The sequence below is a fragment of the Apium graveolens genome, chromosome 3 (assembly GCF_009905375.1).
Source record: "Apium graveolens cultivar Ventura chromosome 3, ASM990537v1, whole genome shotgun sequence".
Taxonomy (NCBI): Eukaryota; Viridiplantae; Streptophyta; class Magnoliopsida; order Apiales; family Apiaceae; genus Apium; species Apium graveolens.
Window position 1 is genome coordinate 240972112 of NC_133649.1, and position 23182 is coordinate 240995293.

General features: G+C 35.3%; 2 protein-coding genes across 3 annotated transcripts; one reads left to right on the forward strand and one right to left on the reverse strand.

Annotated features, from left to right (window-relative positions):
* Positions 1-727: 727 nt before the first annotated feature.
* Positions 728-2238, forward strand: LOC141713208 (putative GPI-anchored protein At4g28100). The gene is made up of 2 exons (XM_074516515.1): positions 728-1489; positions 1801-2238. The coding sequence occupies exons 1-2, from the start codon at positions 839-841 to the stop codon at positions 2128-2130; spliced, it is 981 nt and encodes a 326-aa protein (XP_074372616.1). The 5' UTR covers positions 728-838; the 3' UTR covers positions 2131-2238.
* A 298-nt stretch (positions 2239-2536) lies between these two features.
* LOC141713207 (laccase-1) lies at positions 2537-6587 on the reverse strand. Of its 2 annotated transcripts, XM_074516514.1 has the most exons (5): positions 6298-6582; positions 5895-6046; positions 4108-4349; positions 3904-4032; positions 2537-3812 (listed from the first exon to the last, which is right to left on the reverse strand). In XM_074516514.1, the coding sequence occupies exons 1-5, from the start codon at positions 6394-6396 to the stop codon at positions 2704-2706; spliced, it is 1731 nt and encodes a 576-aa protein (XP_074372615.1). In that variant the 5' UTR covers positions 6397-6582; the 3' UTR covers positions 2537-2703. The 2 variants fall into 2 exon arrangements, with proteins under 2 accessions (XP_074372615.1, XP_074372614.1); XM_074516513.1 differs by having other exon boundaries at positions 3904-4349; positions 6298-6587.
* Between the last annotated feature and the right edge of the window lie 16595 nt (positions 6588-23182).

Sequence of the window (23182 nt, forward strand, 5' to 3'; positions counted from 1 at the left end):
ATATAATTCACAACTCCCTTGTCTTGTAAAATAAAACAACATTTATACTAATAAGTAATTTTGCTCTCATTTTTCATAAATTACACTAATAAAATATTTTAGATCTAAACATAAAAATTTAAATTGTTACGAAAAGAACAACCTCGATTTATTAATTTTCGTAAATTACATCAATAATACATCTTAAATGTACCTCAAATTTTCTATTTTCTAATGGCAGTTACGTGGACGTAGTTCCTCCCTTCACCTGGGGGCTTTGGGTTAACTCAACTTAAACACCATCAATTTAGCGATCGGAGTAAATATCGGTTAGTTATTGAGTCATGTTCAGCAAACACCATAGTGTTTGTGCAGGGTTCCATACGTATGATTACAATGATGATGTGGGGGCGTAACAAGTGATGGGTAACAGCTGTTGTGCGGTCACTTTTAGTAAAGGAGGACATAAATCGTAAAAAAAAAAAAAAAAAAAGCTAAATCTTATCTGGTGCGTCTGGGATTGTGTCGTCATTATCTATTGTTAAGCTTTACGGCCTAAAATTAAACTGTAGGGCTGTAACTGTTTTTGTGCACACAGTGTTTACTTTCCAATAAGTTGAAGTGTTTATAAAGTGTATGCGTGAGTATAAAGGTAGTGACCCTGGTTAAAAACTCTAACTGCCATCAGGAAAATATTAGCTTGTCACTTGTGTTAAGTGTGATGTAAATTGGAGATAAATAAGTAAAGAAAAGCTAAACAAAATCATTGGGATGCATAGTATTCCATACTCTAAACTTTATAAGGCTGTAGCCCTGTATGTCCATCTATTGTTTTCTTTGTTTAAAACAGTAACAAAGAATGAATTGTTTCTTCTTTATTCTCCAATACTCCATTAGCCAAGCCATGTTTTACTACTTTCCCATCATCTTTTGTTTTCACTTGCTTCTCCTTTCACCTTCATTATCATCCCAATCACCACCACCAACCATTCCAGCATTCCTTGAACAATCCGACGTCTCCTCGGGCTGCACCTTACAAATTTCTGATGATCTTTTCACAGGCATAAATGATGCCTGTGCTGCTAGTAAAAGTAAAGGCAACTCCCCCGAGCTGCACCGTAGTAGGTGCTGCCCTGTACTAGCTGCCTGGCTATACAAGGCCTACTCGGACACTGCCTTGGGAAGGGGGCGGCATGTGCCCGAGAAGACATCTCATCTCCCAATGCTTCCTGATGAGTCAGAGACTTGTGTGAAGAATCTAGAAAAAGGATTGAAAAATAAAGGAATGAATCTCCTAAAACCTAATGCGACTTGTGATTTGGTATATTGCTATTGTGGGATTACACTCCATCCACTGAGTTGTCCGGAGTCATTTTTTGTTTCACCAAAAACTGGTAAACTTGTGGGTGATTCTAGTGTGAAGAAGCTCGAGAAAAATTGTTTGAGCACTAATCTTAATGGATTTGTTGGTCTACATAAATGCTCCAATTGCTTGAACACTCTCTACCTGGTAACCACATTTCTTTTCCTTTTTTCTTCATACAAGCTTAATCATAAGATGCCTCATATGATTTTCTTTTTCGTTAAGTTGACTCTACTATTATCGTACAAATAGAGTTGAAAAAATTTAAATATAGTTTAATAGGTCCAATATATGTTTCTTGTGATCCCTACAATTCTACAACAATGACCAATTAAGTTGTCAACAGTTGTTAACTTTTGACAGGTTACGGATAAGCTGAATGATCCAGGTTCTGCGACTGATTAAGTGTATTATATAAGTAAATATGGTAACATAAGTTCCATTATGTTTTGATGCAGCTTAATGAGGATAAGACAAGAAATTCAAGTAAATCTGAAGAAAGAAATCATAAAATGCATAGCAGAGACTGTGAGCTCATGGGATTGACATGGCTCCTAGCAAAGAACCGATCAGCATATATCCACACAGTTTCAGAAGTACTCAGAGCAATTATGATGAACAAGGATGGTTCTTCAAGTCCTCAGTCGTGCAGTCTTAATAGTGACGGAATGCCCCTACCAGTTAACTCATTTGAAATCAACAGTCAGCCCTCCTTGCCCCCTCTTCCATCACCAATTTATCTTTTATCTACAACAATGTTTATTGTCATTCATAACCTCATTGTATAATTCACGAAATTAGTAGGTTTATTCATTTTCTTTCACTGTTCCAGTTCAATTTAGCTATCTGTACTCCTGACTTAGGTCGTTATTTTAATTTAGCTATCAGTGGTATAAGCCGAGACTGGAGTCAAGTTTTTAACTATTCATGTCAAGATTTTATTTATCGTGTGTCGAGTTCAAGCTTTTCCTTATCAAGTCCAGTCTACCCGTATACTAAGCAAGTCGAGTCTGAGCTGTCACCGAGTTTTTGAGTTTCAGTGTTTATCAGTGTCATACAAAATGATAAATTAGAGCCAAATAACTTAATTATTTCATATCTGAAGAGGGGCCTAAGGGTTGATCACTTCAACCCTTCTCCATGTTTAACTACAATTTGCTACTTAAGGTCGCAATGTTATAAAAAAAAGGGGACTTTTACATAACGATATGTTGTATACTGAACTTGGATACTGTCCAAAACCAACTCACTATAACTTACAAGTACCTAACTTGCTGCAGTACCACAAAATCATTTGCATTATTGCATTTACTATTGTTACACATAATATTTTATAACTTCCCAAGCAGTTAATATTTTAGTTAGCAGGAAGGGAAATCATCTGGTGGAGGAAGCATGCACTGAGATGGGTTTGAACCACATTTTACCATCAACCCCATGGCCAGACCCCAACTAGTATGCTCCTCAAGATGACAATGAATGAACCATACTCCTGGATTGTCTGCGTTTATTCGAATTGCAGCCCAACCCCCCATAGGAACTCCCACCGTGTTCCTTTCTGGAGGATCCACAAGATTGTAGTTAGCTGGATCCTTGGCTTCATTGAAGTTCCCGAATCCAGTCCCTACAATGTAAAAGTTATGGCCGTGAATATGGATTGGATGGTTTTCCAAATTCATAAACCCTGTATCCTGCAAAACAATTTCCAGCTTTGTCCCATATGCCACTGCCAAAATGTTAGTGCCAAACTCTGAGTTCATGTTTTCACTTAAGGCATCCACACCAGTGTAATCGAAAACATGTGGTGGCTTCTCGGGGAAATTGTTGTTGATAGTTGTGTTGCTGAGGTTTCTGTACTGATATTCCAGTATCGACGTTGTTGGACGAACAAATGAAATGTTGTTCATTGAAGCGGAGAATATCTTCCCGTATAGGCCTTTGCAGGTTTTATTTTTCGGACAATCTTGGAGGTTCAGACTGACGGTTGTTATTACGCGTTTGTCTATCTGTTTGGGCACATCACAAGGATACTCTGTAGTACCAAGGCTTCGAAGATTATCAGTAAATTTTGTGGCAAAGACAGTATCTTCCATTTCAGGAAGACTTGAAGGAATATAACCAAGAGAATCTTTTTGAGACATCAGCTTTGCGGTTTTTGAGGTCTTATACTGTAAAAATCCAATACTGGTAGAATTATTAAAGGGGAAGAGTGACGTGAGATAAGGCCTTGCGGCCATCACAAACATGTCGGTTGAATCAGGAATTTGATTTGTTTTGAGCAAAACAGTAGTGGTTTGTCCAGGGGTGATCATTATAGCAGTTGTGTCGAAAGGTTTAGTGTAAGCAGCATCAATTTCTACAACAGTCATGGTATGGTTTTCAACTGTGAAGAATAGTTCCTGGTTGAGAGCTGCATTGATTATTCGAAGCATATACGTTTGTCCTGGTTCAACTCTCTGAACAAAAGTGTCTGCAAGTAGTCGATAACATAAACACTTTAGTTCAAGGGATGTACCTACCTGGTCAAAGTAGATAAATGGGTACTGGATCAACATTTTTACCTTTGTTTGAGCATTGATATAGTGATCCTGGCAAGCCATTAATTGTGTAGGCATTTGAAGAATTAGGGCCATCCCCAGTCAATTTCATATAATCTTCGATACCTTGAACAGGTTCATTCCACCATTCACCTATACATGTCAACGTAATATTATCAACAAATTCGAACTCTGTTTTAAAATTGATGTGGTTTGTCTTGAAGTTACCTAATATGACAGGAATTCCTGCTCGAATCCGAGCTGGAAATGGATATGGGTTTCTAGGTTTGATGATGAAAGCACCATGGGCGGTGGCGCGCTGCCAGGCATAATGAGCATGCCACCAGAGGGTGCCCCTCTGGCCAGAAATGGTGAACTTGTAGGTATAGGAATTGCCTTTTGTGATTGGGCATTGAGTGACATAAGCAGGACCATCAGCCCATCCTGTTCTCAACTGCTTTACTCCATGCCTGCAAGCAGTTGATCTTTACTTAAAATTAAAACACATACAAATATCATTTAAATGTACCAGCTAGTGATGTGGTGGGCAGTGGTTAGAATGATTTTGCAGAGTAGATATGTTATTTGTTTTGTAGTTGTTGCAAGTAGTATACACATCTGATTCCCTCTTCATTGTTCATGTACAAATGGTTCTCTTATTTAAAAAACGGTTTTCCTTTCAAGCACAAACTTATATAATTTTGACTTGTTTTGATTGACCAATATCTTTTAATAATAATGTAACCTTTATATTTAGAACAAATACTATAACAATCAAAACACTTCAAATTTATAAGTTTTAGTGCGCATGCGTCCTTTGAAAATGACAACTATTAGTCATCAGTTTGATATCAATTGTGATTCTAGTTTTGATATCAACTGTGATTCATGTGATTTATTTATATACAAGCCTGCCAACAATTTTTGTAAACATGAAATTTAGTCAATGGCGTGCGTGTATATTTTGTCCACGTGACTTATGAAAATTAAAATTAAAAAAAAAACCTTAGAGGTAATGGGATTACGAGAAGTGAATAATCTGCTGACGAGCAAAACCAAAAACAAAAGAACAGAAAGAGTAAACGTTGAGCGCCATGATGACATCCTTCACTGATTAATAATTTATTTATTATCATCTCATCATCGGGATTTGATGATTCAAATTTGATTCAATTCTCTTTTATCCCGAAATTCATTAATTCTATATGAGTCTAATTAGCTAAAAAAATTGGTAATTATTTTGGCTTAAGATTTACAAAATAATAAATATATTCCTTATCATTTTTTATTCTATCCATGAACAGCACTCACATGCAACGTTATGATAGAAAAATTAAGCCTACACAATGTCTATTGTTGGCGTTCTAGTATACGGTTTCATGGACTACTCACTGCAGAAAGCATCTCAACCACTACAACATAATCTGCATACTTATTATCGAATTTTGTTATAGCCAAGGGACGGATCGATCTAGAAGATACCCCTTAAGGGGAACTTTGAGTATATTTTGGGAGACACCCTCTTATTTTATAATTTTAATGTGAGCACTTTTATATTTCACAGACGTTTGTAATGATGACAAAATGTAAAAGAATTATATAGGATGGACGACTTCGTGCCCCTTACTGAATCATTTCTTGGAGTGAGCTCGTCTAGGGTAAAACTTGAGCATAAAGATCATATTTTGTGGTAGTAAAGAAGAAATTAACATGCCTTACATAGTTGCATGCACATGTATAATGTATTGTGTGTGAGCATGGAAGTAATACGGTACATGTGAAATTCAGAAATTAGTTATATATTGTTGTAATTCCCCTTTCCCATGTATCACCTTGTTTTTCATCTCCCCGTTTCAGTCATGGGGTAACATATATCTATCTGTTAGCAGGCCTATTTTAACCCTACATATATACATGTGTATTGTTTATGCATTTATGAGATGGATGTGAAAAACAACATTACTAAATAATAAAAACATGGTAAACATTGAATGCCATGATGAGAAACTTCTAACCAGTGTATAGTTGTGTTGTCAGGACCCCGATTATTGACTTTGATCTCCACATTGTCACCTTCGTAAACTGTTATGGTTGGCCCCGGATACTCTCCGTTCACTGTTAGTACACTCACCGTCTTGCATAATCGAGTTACATTTTTCCATTCTACCTGAAAATGTATGGAGTCATTTTGATTAGGATGCCCGCTACATATGTAAATGCATACTCTACAAGAAAAGAGGATATTTCTGACATATCTCCATTCACTATTTTGACCCTTAAACTCATTTTCGGCCAAATTTTGTGCTCGAAAAGTGGGTTTTTTCTTGTAGTGATACATGGTCCTAAGATTGACAGACAGACACTACTACAATCACAGAGAAGTAACGATATCGAAAAGGAAGATAGATGGCAGCCTACATTGAATTCGAAACGCTTAGTTGTGGAAGAGCAGGAAGAAGTTGGAAGGGCGGCGATAAACAGAACAAGAAATGCTGCTCCTAGTATCAGTGACTTCATTATTAGAACAGAATACCTACCCTCTAATGACCTAGTGAGTGTATAATGTATGTGCAATCTTATGCACGAGGGCACCAATATATATACTAGTAGTAAGACTAATAAGCTTAGTCAAATTTATTAATTTAAGAAGAGTGAAGTAAGTACATTTATCGGGAACCTGAGGTTAATAGTTTTGTATTGTAAAATTTTGGTAAGTTACGAAGCAGAAGGTTGTGATATGGACGAAAGTGGCAGCATAAGAGGATAACGATGTGCTAGGCGGCTTTGGAATTGGTCATGGAAGAGCATGTTTTGAATTTTGTACTGCCATAATTAAGCATGGAGAATTTTTGCCTTTTGCGCGCCAACCGAACCTAATTAAATAAGAGCAACGTCTGTAACTATTATGGAGATTGTTGATCTACATTTTAACTATAGTACCGACCGTATGCTGGTTGATTATATATCTTTTGTTCTAAAAAATGGGGACGTGCACCATCTTCGGTGGAAATGTGGACGTGCATCATCTTCGCTGGAAATTGTTAGGAATATGTTATACACTTAATGATAACTTACCAAAACATTTTAAATAAATAAAATAAATGAGTTTGTAACCATCAACGGATAACCATAATTCTCTATCCGTTAATGGAGTAACTTATAGTCAAGAAAGTTTGTAGCACATTTCTGTATACAACAAACAACTTAGAGGTTTAAAAGTTGTAGTGAATTTGAAGTCATGTTGATTATTAGCAAGATATACAAAATAGGTTGACCAATTGTAAATAGAAGATGCATTGTAATTATATATAAGTAAAAGAGTATAACTGCTAAGAAATTCATCTACAACGAATAAACTTAAAACTTCAACGGATGACTCAAGTCACCTTCAACTGATAAACTGATCAACATATATTTGTTAAAACTTCAACGAATGTTCATATGCAAGCATCAATGGATAACAATATTACAGCATCAACGGATAACTAAACATAGTGTTAACGGACGATGGTGAAGTTTCAACGGATAACTAATTCATATAGCAGTTGACAGTTAATTGACCGTCACATGCGTTGATTGTATATAAAAGGAATGTGGCATCCTGGATTCAGGTTTTAGAAAATTATGAAGCATTTCCATTTACATGCAAAACAGAGACGTTCAAAGATGCAGTATCTAACTGGATTGTATTGGATAGAGAAATGAAGAAACATGTGATTAGACATAGCTGTTAAGTTTTGTATTTTATCTTATTGCACATGTAACTTGGTGATATATAAACCAACAGTAGCTAGTAACAAAAGACTAAGAAAATTAGAGAAAATCAACTAGAGAGTCTTTGTAAGCTGTATTCTAACACTCTCAAGTTCATAGTCGTGTTACTTGTAAGCAGTTGTGTACAACTTTGTATCACATAGATTTCTTCACACACACACACACACACATATATATATATAAGACTAGCAGATTGCTTTCAGTTATATAATCAAAAGCATTTTCAAGTAATTTCAAATCTTATTCTTGTTCATATCATGTTTTAATATTTTGTGTTAATTCTTATATTTTGCCTTGACTTAGTTATATATAATATGCATAACATGTCTTAGTCTTACTATATTACTCTCCCTATTGTTTATATTAATATTTGTTGGTCCTATTACGTCCTTTTGGTATCCGAGCCATGAGGGATTTGTAATATTGTTGCCTACTGTTTCTCTGTTCTTAGTTCTTAACTTTTGTAGCTAAGCCTTTGCCCAGTCGTTTTGCCTAGTTTATCGGTTATAAGTCCATAGGAGGCAGTCCCGTTTTCTCTAGGATTGTAAGCAAAAGCTTAGCCTACGTCTTCTTTGAACCTAGAGCATGGATTCTGTATTCTGCAGAACTACATATCTTTCAAACTCTTCCACTAGTACGTCAGACTCAAGAAATATTACACATAGTGAGGAAACCAACGTCGAAAACCTCCAAAAAGTAATAGAGCGTTAAGACATTCCAAAAATCACAAAAAAAAGCCAAGTTTATGTTACAAAATGGTATAGTTCAAGTTCTTCCATCAAAACCGAAGAAAGGGACATACACCTATCAAAATTATTCGAAACAATTCACCTTCTCACCAAAAGTTCCCTAGAAAAACTAGCAAAATCATACAATTACATCCATATAGGTCTAGTCCAAGTAGGAATTAAGCCCTTAACCAAAGAAGGATTAGACACCTCAATATTATCCATTTTAAGATATGCTAGATTCCTTGAGTTCAATGACTCTCTGGTTAAGTTCCATAGAATCAAGTCTATGTAACGGACTCGTCTCTTTTAGTTGTTATCCAAATTTATCTATTTCTCTTAAAGACAAAATTGTTATCCATAGCATGACACTCCAAGTTAAAACTCACAATTATAAAATGTTAGAAGGATCATTTCCGATTGCTTTAATCTTTCGAATTCATTACAAAGCAATAATGTTCATTGGTAATGATGGGCATAAAAATGCTTTCATCAAAGGAGAAACCATCATTCTTCAAACTAACCTTTCAAGGTCTAACACAGTTATTCCTCGATCCATACAATGGCATGACATTTCCCTTCCCGCTAAATGGGTTTTAGAATGGTTAGCTTGCCCTAGATTACCGGAAAGATTAGAACCAAACACACAAATACACCAAGTTCACCAAGATGACAATGGACGAGTCACTCTTGCATTTGATCGATCATCCCGAGCCCCTTTTATTAGTTCTCAATATTCTGAGGCTTCCTCGAGAACTTTAAATTTAGGAAGGATTTCTCAAATCCCTTCTATCATTAACACTTCCTCAAGACCAAGATACTCTACATCAGATATACCCAGTACATTTATGGGTGGTGTGGATTATTCTTCTAATATACCTCACCTTTTCTATAAACAAAGTCAATTACCACCAAACCGAAACACGGTTTCCACTTCATCACCAACATCCCCAACCTTCTCTGCTATAAGTGAGAATATGGGAATGCAAGTGGGCTAAATGTGATTGAAATAGAATTTCAAATCAATAAAACTTTTCTCCGTGAAGAGTTCTACTCTCTCCAGATACTGAAAAAAGAAATTGATTTTTTACCAACTTTAAAGAACAAAAGACACAACTCAAGAAATTTATTACGAATTTTTCAACCAAAACAAAATCCAAATGTTATTTTTTGATTGGTTGGAAATTTAATCCTCTGACCAAAACTTGTTCTTCCCATTCACAAATTACCTAAACCCCATCATTCGAAGCATGAAACAAAAACAGAAACAATGGGAAACAAACAGCGAAACTATAGAATCACACCACCCACCTTTTAGAATTGTCACACTAACAGTTCAAAGTAAAAAAATCGAGGCACACCCCATCAAGAGACCAGATGATGACATACTAAAACATACTAAAAATACAATCCTTGTTGTTAATTACACAAACACCCACCTAAATAGCATAGGAAGTTAACTAAACCGAATAGAAGACCAGATTCAAAAAATAATAGATTTCCCCAAAAGTATTAATAACCAACCTAATTGCAAAGAACTCATATTAAAACCATACAAAGTTTATAGACAAAGCCAACAACAAATTCAAACAAATAGACCAGAATTTGTTAAAGCCATCAAAGACCATCTTAGCAGACTTGAAGCTTCCTCTTCCACAACCCAAATAGGTGATGACAGTGTTTCATCTAAACAACTGAATGTCATACATCATGACTCATATGAAGATGCTTTCATAAATGAAATATCCCAAGTTCATGACCTCCGACAAATGATTCCAAAATTCATAGCCCCAGACATTGGAGTTGAAAATAGACCTGAAATTTTAACCCAGTCTAAATTTAATGCATCCTCTATTTATGAATGGAATATAGACAAAATGTCTGAATATAACATTCTAAATCATTTACAACAATGACCATGGCAGCCGACGCTTATACAACCCAAATAGGAATCCCAGACAAAGCTATAGCTGAATTACTCATAGCAGGATTCTCTGGCCAATTAAAAGGTTGGTAGGACTATCACCTTACCCCTAAAAATCATCTTAAAATCCTAAATTCCGTTAGGGAAGATGAAGAGGGAAATCCCACTTTAGATGAACAAGGAAACCCTATCCAAGGAGCAGTAGCACAACTCATTATAGTCATAACACACCACTTCATTGGTGACCCTTCTCACATGGGAGATATAAATGCTGAGCTTTTACATAATCTCAAATATAAAAAACTTAGTGATTTCCAAAGATATAAAACTATTTTCCTTACTAGAGTCATGCTTAGAGAAGACTCGAACCATGCAAATTGGAAGGAAAAATTCTTAGCCGGACTTCTAACCTTGCTCGGTGAAAGAGTTAGAACCTCTTTAATAACTGAACATGGAAGCCCGATACCTTACAAAAACCTGACATATGGCCAACTCATAAGCCAGACACAACGAGAAGGCCTAAAGATTTGTCAAGATTTAAAACTCCAAAGACATCTCAAATGGGAGATGTAATATTTAAGGGAGTTGTAATATTGTTGCCTACTGTTTCTCTGTTCTTAGTTCTTAACTTTTGTAGCTAAACCCTTGCCGAGTCGTTTTGCCTAGTTTATCAGTTATAAGTCCATAGGAGGCAGTAAACCCGTTTTCTCTAGGATTGTAAGAAAAAGCTTAGCCTACGTCTTTTTTGAACCTAGAGCATGGATTCTGTATTCAGCAGAACTACATCTCTTTCAAACTATTCCACTATTACGTCAAACTCAAGAAATATTACACATAGTGAGGAACGTCGAAAACCTCCAAAAAGAAATAGAGTGTGGGGACATTCCAAAAATTCCAAAAAGCCAAGTTTTTTTCTTGAATATTATTATTGTTTATCCGCACTCAAGCATATTTAAAACAAAGTTATATATTTTGTGAAAAGTTTTCAAAGTTTCAAAAAATAACCAGAATTCCATTCAACCCCCTCATGTAATTCTGTTCTTTCATTGTTGGGGTATAATAATTGGTATCAGAGCAAGCACTTGACACACAAAGAGTTTAATGATCAAGCAATCTAACAACATGAGCAGAAAGGACGTTGGTGTTAAGATTCCAATTTTGGACAAAGACAACTATCATCACTGGAAAGTGAAGATGCACCTTTATCTACTCTCTCAAGATGAAAGCTATGTAAAGTGCATAGAGAATGGACCTCACATTCCTAGAAGAGTTGTAACAGATGTTGAAGATGCAATTGGGAATGAGAAGAATATCCCAAAGCTAAAGACAGAATGGACAGATGAAGACTTTGAGGTAGTTCATAAAGACAAGAATGCCATGAATATTTTATTCAATGGTCTTGACTCAGATATGTTTGATAATGTTATCAACTGTAAAACTGCTAAGGAAATTTGGGATCAAATTCAAGTGCTATGTGAGGGTACTGAACAGGTTAGGGAAAATAAGATGCAGCTTCTAATACAGCTGTATGAACACTTCCAATTTGAGGAAGGTGAGTCCTTGAGTGATATTTTAAGTAGATTTTAAAAACTACTAAATGGATTAAAGCTGCATGGAAGGATCTACCAAACTAAATATCCAAATATTAAATTCCTGAGATCTCTACCAAAAGAATGGAAGCCTATGACAGTTTCTCTATGGAATTCTCAAAAGTATAAAGACTTTATTTTAGAGAGACTGTATGATATCTTAAAAACCTATGAGCTCGAAATGGAGCAGGATGAGCAGTTAGAGAAAGGAAGAAAGAAGGGTGGATCTGTTGCACCCTAGTAGCTGAACACGAGAGAGGATAAAAGTTGAAGGTCGAAACTGCTAATCTGTGCCAAACACAAGTGTTTGTGAAGGTAATGGCAAAGGAATAATGCCTGAAAATGATTATTGTACCAACCAAGATGACATGGATGCCATTGATGAACATTTGGCTTTTCTATCAAAAAGGTTTGCAAAACTCAAGTACAAGAAAAACTTTGGAGCTGCAAAATCCTACAGAAACATGATTGATAAAGCTAAATTCAAATGTTTCAAATGTGGGATGAATAGTCATTTTTCTAATGAGTGTAGAAAGTGAAGTTCACAAAAGAAAAAATTTGAGCCTGTTAATTACAAAAAAAGTACTATGAGTTGCTCAAATAAAAGGAAAAAGCATTCATTACTCAGGAAAATGACTGGGCAGCTGATGGAGAGGATGCAGATGAGGACATCAACTATGTCAATCTAGCTCTAATGGCCAAGTCAGATGAAGTAGAAGTCAGTTCATCGAGAAATCAGATAATCACTACAAATCTAACACACCTTTCTAAAGATGAATGTAATGATGCTCTAAATGACATGTCTACTGAATTATATCACTTGCATGTCACACTCAAATCACTCACTAAAGAAAATAAAAGAATCAAAGAAAAGAATTTTTTTTTGAGTGATAGAAATTAGGGCTGAGCATTCGGTCGGTTCGGTCCAAAACCGGATAGAACCGAATAGACCGAAAAACTGAATAGTCATTTTTTCTTGGACCGAATCGAACCGAAATAATTCGGTTCGGTTCGGTTTTGGACCAAATAGACCGATTTTTTTTTTCAAAAATAAAATTGCATTAAAAATTAAATCACAAATTATAAATTTTAAAATATAATTAAAGTGATGTGATATTTAGAGTTCTAATACTCCATAAATATAATTACAAATTAAAATTTTCGATTATAATTATTAAGATATGTGTAAAATATATATAATACAAAATTATAGTATTTATGATTTGGTCTATTCGGACTATTCCGTCCGGGCTGAAATATTTATGAAAAACCCCGAACCGAACCGAATTTTATTTCGGTCTATTCGGTCCGGACCAAATAAACCGAATTTCTGAAAAATTTAGGACCGAACCGAACCGAATTAGCACGGTTCAGTTCGGTTTTTTGATTTCGCTTCGGTTTTGCTCAGCCCTAATAGAAATGTTATGCTAGAAACTCAGTTCATTGAGTTTGAAAAATTGAAAATAAAGTATAAGATTGCCAAGGATGAATTAACTGAATCTTTGAAGAAAGAAAAGATTTTGAGAAAATAGCTTGAATGTGAGCAAAAGGTAATCAAGGCCTGAAAATCAACAAGGGATTTAAGTGCCTAAATAACCAAAGTTCGAGGAATTGAGTCTTTCTGTGAAGAAGCCTAGAAAGAGAACAAGAAGAAACTTGACCATGTTCCTGTTGATGGTTTATCAACGGATATGGAATCAACGGATATGGAATCAACGGATGATAAATCTTACCCATTGAAGGCTGAATATGCTTATCCGTCAAAAGCTAAAGAAGCATATCCGTTGATACAGAAAAAGACCATTAGCAAAGCAAAGCTAACCAAGCTCAATGAGAAGTATGGTTCAGTAACCAAGAACTTTGTTTAAGGGGAATCAAGAAAAACCAAAGATGCAAACAGAGTGAATGTGGGGCATATGTCAATGAAGCAGTTGAGTGATAGATTGGAGAATATTGAGGTCAAGGAAAATTCTAAAATGAAAAATAATAGGAATGAGAAAATAGGGATTAACAAACATATTAACTACACACATGATAAGTATGCACCTAGAAAGACATGTGTTAAATATGGTAGTGTTAATCATTTATCTACTAATTGCAAGTTTGTGATACATGCACCCATGTCTGCACCTCCATCTTTTCCTGACATGCCTATACCACTCATGCATGTTTTGCCTATTATGCCTGCACAAAATCTATCTGCACATTATGCTAATATGCCATTTGCAAATAATCCTTATTATGCTGTACTTAATATGCCTCAAATGTCATTTAGCATGCCTTAGTGGAATAACATATTTGCACAATCTTTGCCATATCATGCTAATTCTAATGTGCCCTATAATTGTATAACTAATCAAGGGTTTCAAAGTCTTATTCCTAAGACTAAGGTTGATTTATAGTCACCTAAGTCTAATGATGGAAAGACTAAGAAGCCTAAGAAAAAGGCTAAAAAGGATAGGCCCAAGGAAACTTGGGTACAAAAAATAACTTGATTTGGTTTTGATGTGTGCAAGGAAACTGAATAAATCTATGGTATCTAGATAGTGGTTGCTCAAGGCACATGACTGGAGATTCTTCCCTGCTCACTGAGTTAAAGAAAAGAGTTGGCCCAAGCATTACCTTTGGAGATGACAGCAAAGGGTATACTTTGGGATATGGCTTGATTTCAAGAGAGAATGTCATCATTGAAGAAGTTGCTCAAGTTGATGGACTCAAGCATAATCTTTTGAGTGTCCGTCAACTATGTGATAATGGCAACTCTGTTACTTTCACAACTGAAGCTCGTGTTGTTTCCTGCAAGAAAAACAACAAAGTGGTCCTTACTGGAGTAAGGAAAGAAAATGTGTACTAATTTCAACTTAACAAATGCAGATTCTATTACTTGTATTTTCAGCAAAGCAAGTCAAGATAAAAGTTGGTTATGGCATAAAAAGTTGTCTCATTTGAAATTGAAGACCATGAATGAATTGGTCATGAAAGACCTTGTTAGTGGCATTCCCCAAGTCGAGTTCTCAAAAAATGGACTGTGTGGTGCTTTTCAAAAAGGAAAACAAGTGAAAGCATCATTCAAAAGGAAGCTTAAATTAACAATCGATGAACCTCTACAACCGTTATACATGGATTTGTTTGGACCAGTCAATGTATCAATCTCAAATAAGAAGTATTACCTAGTGATTATGGATGATTTTTCAAAGTTTTCATGGACATATTTTCTTAGATCTAAGGATGAATCTAATGAAATCATTGTCAATCATATAAGGAAAGTCGACAATCATCCTGATCTCAAAGTAAGAAGAATTATGAGTGACAATGGAACTGAGTTCAAGAATTCTAGAATGAGGTTATTTTGTGAAGAAAAATGGAATCATGCATGAGTTCTCAGCTGCAAGGACTCCATAACAAAATGGAGTAGTTGAAAGAAAGAATAGATCATTGATTGAGGCTGCTAGAACCGTGATAGAAGAATCAAAGTTACCAACTTATTTATGGGTTGAAGTTGTCAACACTGCATGCTACACTCAGAATATTTCTTTGGTTAATCAAGCCAAGTGCATGACTACTTATCAAGTGTTGAAGAATAGGAAGCCAACACTGAACTTTCTTCATGTATTTGGATGCAAGTGTTATATTCTAAGGAATCAAACTTGTAATATCCGGGACATAACGTGTAATTATTTTATCGATAAATGATTATTATTTGATTATTATGTAATTTTTGGTGAAATATTTGACGATTGGTGTTGGTATGTGGATGTTGATATGTGGTAAAGTATAAGTATGTTAATTTTATTATGACCAGAATAAAATATATATAATTAAGGTATTTTTTTGGTAATTTTTGGACTGTTATATGATTTTATATTGATATATGAATTTATTAATTATTTTCTGAATAATTATAAAATTATTTTATAAAGCCGGGAATCGTCCGACTTCAACAGTTTTTACGTTTTTACAACCCGAAACTTTTCCGAAAACTCCTTTCTAACCTAATCTGGTAATTCTGGACATTTTCCGTGTTTTGACTTTCTCGATTCGGATTGCGGTTTGACCCGTGCGCGGCCCGACGCAAGATTTTCGATACAATAGTTATTTCGGTAAATCAACAAAACCCATATTCTCAAAATACGGGATATTATTACGTTATTTTCATATAAAGTGTTTTATAAGAAGCCCGCTTTGGATAATTATCCAATACGGGTATCAAATCGGATCGTTTTCGCAGTTACATAGCGGCTAAGTAACTAATTTAACGATCCGAAATGATCCAAAACGAACCAATATTCCAAAAAAATATATAGCCCTTTTATCATTTCATTTTATTTGTATAATTAATAATCAGTCAGTAAAACCCCGTAAAATACAGAGAAAATGTCGAATTCATGTCGCGTTCTTGAGAATCAAATGTACAAACGAAGGCGTTATCGAACTCCGATTCGGGCGTGCAATATATCAAATCGAAGCTCTCGAAAAGTCCTTTCATAATCAACCATCCATTTTTTGTGCAGAAATCAAGGTATTTTTCTGATTTAATTATTTTAATTCGAATTATTTATGAATTAAATTAGGAATTTTTGTGCTTGATGTTTTTGATATGATTTGATGGCATAATCATGTAGATCTTTTATTCCTGGTCATTTTCGTATATTATATGTCAAAAACCGAGTTCAATAACATAGAGAAAAGGATGTTTGATTCTGTAAAAATGAAATTAGGGTTTATACTCATGAATAATTTCAATTGAGATTTAGGATTTTTACATCGATTGACTCTGGGTAGGAATTAGATGCACCAGTCATTTGATCGTGTCAAAATGAATCAAAACACAGGCTCAGTTGCTACGTTTGACCCCCCCCCCACCCCCCCGTTGAGCTTCGCCGGAAAAGCTCGAACCCCGGCCGGCTTCAATGGCGTTTTCACCGGAAACACAGGACCGGGGTTACGAACAAAAACGAAGCATGGCCCTGGATTCCTGGAAACATCAAGAGTATTTTTCTACAAAAGATTTCACCAAACAACAGGAGATTTGTTCGAATTGGGCTCGCCGGACTCTGCGATTTTTCAGCGGGTTCCATTGTTCTTGATTGACCCGTTCGGGTCGACATTGGACCCAAAATATACCTGGTTTTGATCCGTTTGAATTCAAAAACATTTCTGAAATTCTGTTTTTACACTTTAACCCCCGAAGTTTCTGAATTCTTACAAATAATGGATGCCTTTTTAAAAACTTACAGAACATGGATTTCTGTTTTAAAAATGATTTGTCTATTATTTTAAAAATCAGAAAAATGTTTATTTATTTATTTTAAATTCAGAAAATTATTTTAATTATTTATTTATTCAAAAAGAAATTGAAATTATTTTATTAATTAATTTTAATTAATTTTAATTATTTTAATTAATTGATTAATTAATTTTAATTGATTTAATAATTAGATTTAATTATTTAAAATTAATTTAAAAATTCCAAAAAATAGTTTCGAGTTTTAAAATATTATTTTAAATTATTTTCAAGGCTCGATAATTATTATAAAATTATTTTAAATTCAGATTCGGGTGTTCGAACCCTGTTATTTAATTATAAAATGATTCAGAGGCCCGTTTTAATTCCGAAAAATGTTTAAAAATTCGTATTAAATATCTGAAAAATGATTTTAACCCCGAATCTTCTTTGAAAAATTATTTTGATCGAATATCTTGCGTGCTATGTGCTACGTGCTACCTGATTGATGTGTTATATGCCTGTATGGTTATTGTTTGACAGTTTTTGCTGTAACTTTTAATCCATAAATCGGATTTTGGGTAAAACGAAGGGTAGATAAAAGTTTATGACATCTATGTGACAATTAGAATAATATAAATTTGAATATTGATAGATACTTGTGATTCCTAACAGAGTCAGTGAGGCATAGAAAAAGGAAACCAGTGATCCATAAATAGAATCGAAGCGTAGAAAGAGAAGTCAAGTGATTGATAAATAGAAGCAAGGCATAGAAAGAGAAGGAAAGTGGTTGATGAGTAAAACTGTTAGATGAGTCCAAGTAAAGTTGGAAATCATCTGTGATAAGGCAAGTACTTCTGAACCTTTCTTCAAGATATATTGCAATATTTTCAAACTTTCTCATAACATGTTGCTATTATTCAAAATAACTTTGGTTTTATATTTTGAGCACTTTAAACTGGTCAACCTTGAACCCTGATTCCTATTGATCTTGAGCCATAAGCCTTATTCTTCATAAACCATTGATTGTTGAATTCTGAGATACGAGCCAAACACATACGATACTATTTCACAAACACATATATACCATATAATGAACTCTGATACTAAATTGCTTGACATACCAACCCTTATTCCTTGTTTAACAGGAGACCAATCCTTGGAACCCTTGAACCCTTGGTCTTCTACTTTGTGATTCTTTCCTTGATTGAAAGCCAATCTTTTGAATTCCTTGTTATACCTTCATGATAAGCTCTGTTGAGTTTCTTCATGTCCTTCTCTGAATTCCTGATCATTTTGTCATTGATCCAGTAAGCATATATAACTTCAGCAACTTTAAAGTCTGCTTCTGATCTTTTAACTCCCGGTGCCTCCAGTTTTGCTTTTTTGCTCCTGAGTTGACTTTCCAGGAAAGTGAGTTGTAGATATCGAATAGATCTTAGATGTTGATCAGACATGGTGATATTTTGCATCCTTCCATCTGCAAATACTTTGATCACAAATGGATGAATAAATGCTTGAGGAGATACATCCATCATCATCATCTTCCGAAGCTTGTCTCTGAAGAACTCATTCTCATTTGATTTCAACCATGGAATCTTTGAAGCTAAGACAAACAGTTCCATAATATTTAGCTTCTTCAGCAATCTAGTAGAGATCTTCATTTGAAGTTCATCTATGTGGTTGACAGTGATTTTCCATCCATTCTTTAGAATATTCACAGTGGTGCTAGTGATTATCCTACTGAACTTATCATAGAACTCATGAATATTTGGATAATCCTCTATGTACTTCTCTACAGTATTTAAAAGATTTCCGTTACCAGGGTCTAGTTTATGATAGCTTTCAGGTTCGTCCATTTTGCTTTTGATCTCTTCCCATTCCCTTCCTCTCCTGTTAGCTCGAAGATATGATTCTCTTGCTTCTCTGGCTTCCCTTCTCTGTATTTCTCTCTACACTCTAGCTCTTGATCTTTCAATGTCTTCTTGAATTTCTTGATATGATCGATTGAGCTTTTCCAATAACCCGTAGAACAAACAGTCATCCGAGAAAGCATCTTCATCTTCAAATTCTTCGTCCTCAGATATAACCTTTCTCTCTTCCGTCATCACTTCTTCAACTCTGGGTTCAAAACCCTTTAGAACATCGCTCTCATCTATTTCTCCCTCCTCTAGCTCATACTCTGAGAATAGGGGATTTGGCGCATATATCTTCGACAGAAGATCCATTTGAGTTGTAGTGACTTTACTTAGGAGATCTTGTTTTGATGTTGATTGCTTCCCCTGAGTTGGAAAACTCTTCTCAGCAGCATGTCTTGATCTTAAAAGCACTATTTTATCAATCCTCTCTTCTTCTTACTTTTCTTCCTAAATCTCATCTCCAAACTCATCATATCCATAGTCAGCTATTTAAAAAGCATCATGAATTAAGTTCACAGCTGCAACTACTTTTTCTTGCTCCACCCATTTCTCCCCCTCAGTTGTGTTATCCTTCAGAGGTGGGGTTGATTGAGCAGGCAAGATCAAGATAAGGATCTCTTGAGAAGCTGCGTCTGAAACAAACACTTGCTTGTTGACTGAGGTCTTTGGCCCAGTACTAGCAAGAGCTATTTTATTGGAGACAGGGATTGGCGCTCGCTTGCTAACGGAGATCTTTGGCTTTGTACTGGCAATTGCCTTTCCCTTTCCAGAATGAGAGAGAGATTACTCCATGAATTCCCCTAAACTAGAAAATGATGCTTGTTGAAGTTCAAGTTATTTAGAAAGACGTGCAATCTGATGATCCCTGAAAGATAATTCATTCTTGATATATTGATCCTTGAGAGCCAGTTGTTCTTTGAGATAGCTATCTTTAAAGGCCAACTGCTCTTCAAGGTAAGATTTTGTTACGTAATGTGACATGTCTATAGATGTTGTTTGGAAGTTAGGTGTCTCACGGGTTTCTCGCAGTGTATCACTGAACACTCTGTCACTCGGTTTAGGGACTTGTGTTTCACTCACCCTCACGGATACACTCCAGCTCATAGCTTCGAGATCTAGAAGAGGTACCTGGAAAAAACACTGGAGCCATCCTTGAGGAGGTCAGTAGTGGTGCAATGGGAATTCGCGAGTCCCGATCCTTGTTCAAGATAAGTTGCATGTCATCATGAGATGACTGGTCCAGAGTTGAAATCTCTGGGAGGATCACCAAGGCCGTCATATATGGCATCTGTTCCTCAGCTTCCTCTAATGTCAGTGAAGACACTTTCCTCATAGGATCACCAGTTGAATATGGTTCATCGCCAATGGGTTGCCGATCTGCACCTATGTCGGATCCCATATCCGTAGATGCATCCAGGTTTATTAGTCTTGGGGAGGTGAGTATTGTGTTGGATATGGCAGTGATTACAGCACTCTCTCCTAACACCTGTGAAGGAAGTTGATCCATTGAAGGACCTTGAACATGATATTCTAACCGTAACATGGTTGAATTCACTATTTCCGTCAATACTTCCTCACCAAATAGTGTTATCTTAATCGACTCATTTAAAGCTTCAAGAACTTGAATATTTGAGAGTGTATTTGACTCATTACAGGATGTCGTGGCCGACGGGCAAATTTCAATAGACTGGCCTTGTTGAGAAGATGGATCCAGTAATTGTTTATGTGCCCTTTAGCCATTTTATCCTTCTGGGAAGATACATGGTGGGTTACAGTTGTCTTAGGGGGATACTGCTTTGCTTCGTTGAAGACAGAGTTGTTGGTTCACTCAACGTACCTTCCTTATTTGCTGCATCATGTGCAGTTTCTCCCTCTACACTTATAGGATCACTAAACTCCAAGGTTTGGGCTAAGAGATTTTGAGATGTATGTATTGGCTCTAGAGGTTGGTTATGAATTTGCGGGAAAATAAACTCATTGCCTCCTGATAGTAATTGCTCTTGAGTAAGTTGTCTATGAAATTAAACAAGATTAAGAGAATCAATATCAATTAAATTATCAAAAGTAGTGCTCATTGAAGGTTCATTCATACCTGTGAAGTCTGGCTTGTAAACATTTGTTTCTGATTGATTTGGCTCAGCTTATGCTTGATGTTCAGTAGCTTCATGTTGGGAAACCTTTTATGGTTGTTCAGCAACTACAGGTTCTTGGTCAACATTCATTGGTTGAGCATCAGGAGTAGGCTGAGGATCTGCTTCATGTTCAGCCTCTGCTCATGTAACATCCTCATTCATAGCATCAAGGTCTTGATTCTTAGGGACTTGATCTTCTTCAGACTCAGAGACATGTGCTTCAGCAATTGAGTCAAAGAATTCTTGCATGAATTTTGTCACATAAATGGGGTTGTTGTTAGTATACGGAGTCTTTCTTATCAGGATAGCCACCAGTTTGGAGGTCAATTCTGCATATGGTTCCATGTCTTCACTGAGGACTGTTTCTTTCTTAGCTTCTGTGAGCTTACCATTTAGAACAATCTGGAGAAACCTGACATAGAGAATGTGTTCTTGGTGTTGAGCTTGGTTCTCCAGAATTTCTCTCATGAACATCCGCCCAAAGTTGATTCGAAGATTACTGGCAACAACTAAACCAACTATCCTCATGAATTGTGTTATTCTATGAAATCCATCAGTCTTGGGAGACAGACAGAAGATTAGAATACTAAAGAATAAGTTCTAGGGTTTTTTAAGATGGCTCTTATTGAAGTGTTTGGGAAATGTGTTATTTGGCACGATGTTGTGGATGTCTCTGAAGGAATTATTCAGTTCTCCGTCATCTAGTGACGGATCAAAATTATCTCGAGGAAGTTCTAGATGTTCATTTTCATCCTCGGTGATTTGTATTATTTCATCACCAATGAGAAATGAGAATCCTACCTTGTTGTCATCTGATATGTCATGTGTTCTATTGTGAATGTGTCTGAGGAGCTCAACATTCAGTTGGGAATTAGTAATCAAAGCATAATGCACAATCGAATGCTCATTTAGAAAACGAATCCATTTTTCAAAATCACCTAACTGAGTTGGATCACATTTTATAATCGAGATAAAATTTATTTTTAAAATCTTAATATTATCTCCCATTTTTTTATTTTTTTTTAAAAAAAATGAGAATAAAATTTTGATTACAAAACAAATTGATTGTGCACGAAAATTAGAGCAATTAACTAATATCAATCACACAAAATATCGAATATTAAAATATTACTAACAAACCCTAGAGAGCCAAATAACTAGTTAGTTAATTAATGGATTAAAGAACACGGCCAAACAAAGCCAAACAAAGCCTAAGCACAGTGAGCACAATCGCGGATCTCTCTTTTCATCCGGTGAAAAAGCTTGATTTTACAGTCAATGGAGAGATCCAGTTATGGGCAACACTAATTTATAATCCATATGAAATTTGAGCTGAGTTCTGGTAGTATTTTAATCCAAAAAAAACTTTGTCTCTCTCTTTCTTATACGAACTGCTGTGTATGTATATAAATTAAGTGGCGACGGGAAAGAACATATATATATATACACAGCTTTTTTTAAAACACAAAAACAAAATATGTTTAAGTGTTTACCTGCGACGGGTAAATACCCGTCGCAGGTTAAAAAAATTGGAATATTTTTAATTGTTAACCGGCGACTAGTAAATACACCTCACAAGTTAGTAACTTAGAATATTTCTAAGTGTTAATCGGCGACTAGTAAATACACGTCGCAGGTTAGAAAATAGAATATTTCAAGTGCTAACCGGCGACCCGAAAATAATGTCGCATGTTAAGAGATGGAATATTCCTAATTTCCAACTTGCGACCAATAAAGAGCGTCGCAGGTTAGGAGATAAAATATTTCTAATTTCCATAAATAATTATGTTTATTATTTTATTAAAATTATTTTTTCAGAAAAACATTTAATAAAATTAAAACAAATATTGTGCTGCTATTTAAAGTACAAATATTGTGTTGTTATTTAAAATATCAACTAAATGAATTCTTAAAATATTGAATTATTTAAAATCCATTTAATTGATAATCCACAATTTTATTCATAATCATACAACTGTTATCATTTACTAAATAAAATTGTATTTTATGATA

Excerpts from the sequence above, each read along its gene's own strand:
- LOC141713207 (XM_074516513.1), bottom strand. The coding sequence starts at position 6,396 with ATGAAGTCACTGATACTAGGAGCAGCATTTCTTGTTCTGTTTATCGCC. Across the intron at positions 4,350-5,894 it reads GACAACACAACTATACACTG|GCATGGAGTAAAGCAGTTGA; the intron begins GTTAGAAGTTTC and ends AACTGCTTGCAG. Across the intron at positions 3,813-3,903 it reads ATATCAATGCTCAAACAAAG|ACACTTTTGTTCAGAGAGTT; the intron begins GTAAAAATGTTG and ends GACTACTTGCAG.
- LOC141713208 (XM_074516515.1), top strand. The coding sequence starts at position 839 with ATGAATTGTTTCTTCTTTATTCTCCAATACTCCATTAGCCAAGCCATG. Across the intron at positions 1,490-1,800 it reads GCTTGAACACTCTCTACCTG|CTTAATGAGGATAAGACAAG; the intron begins GTAACCACATTT and ends GTTTTGATGCAG.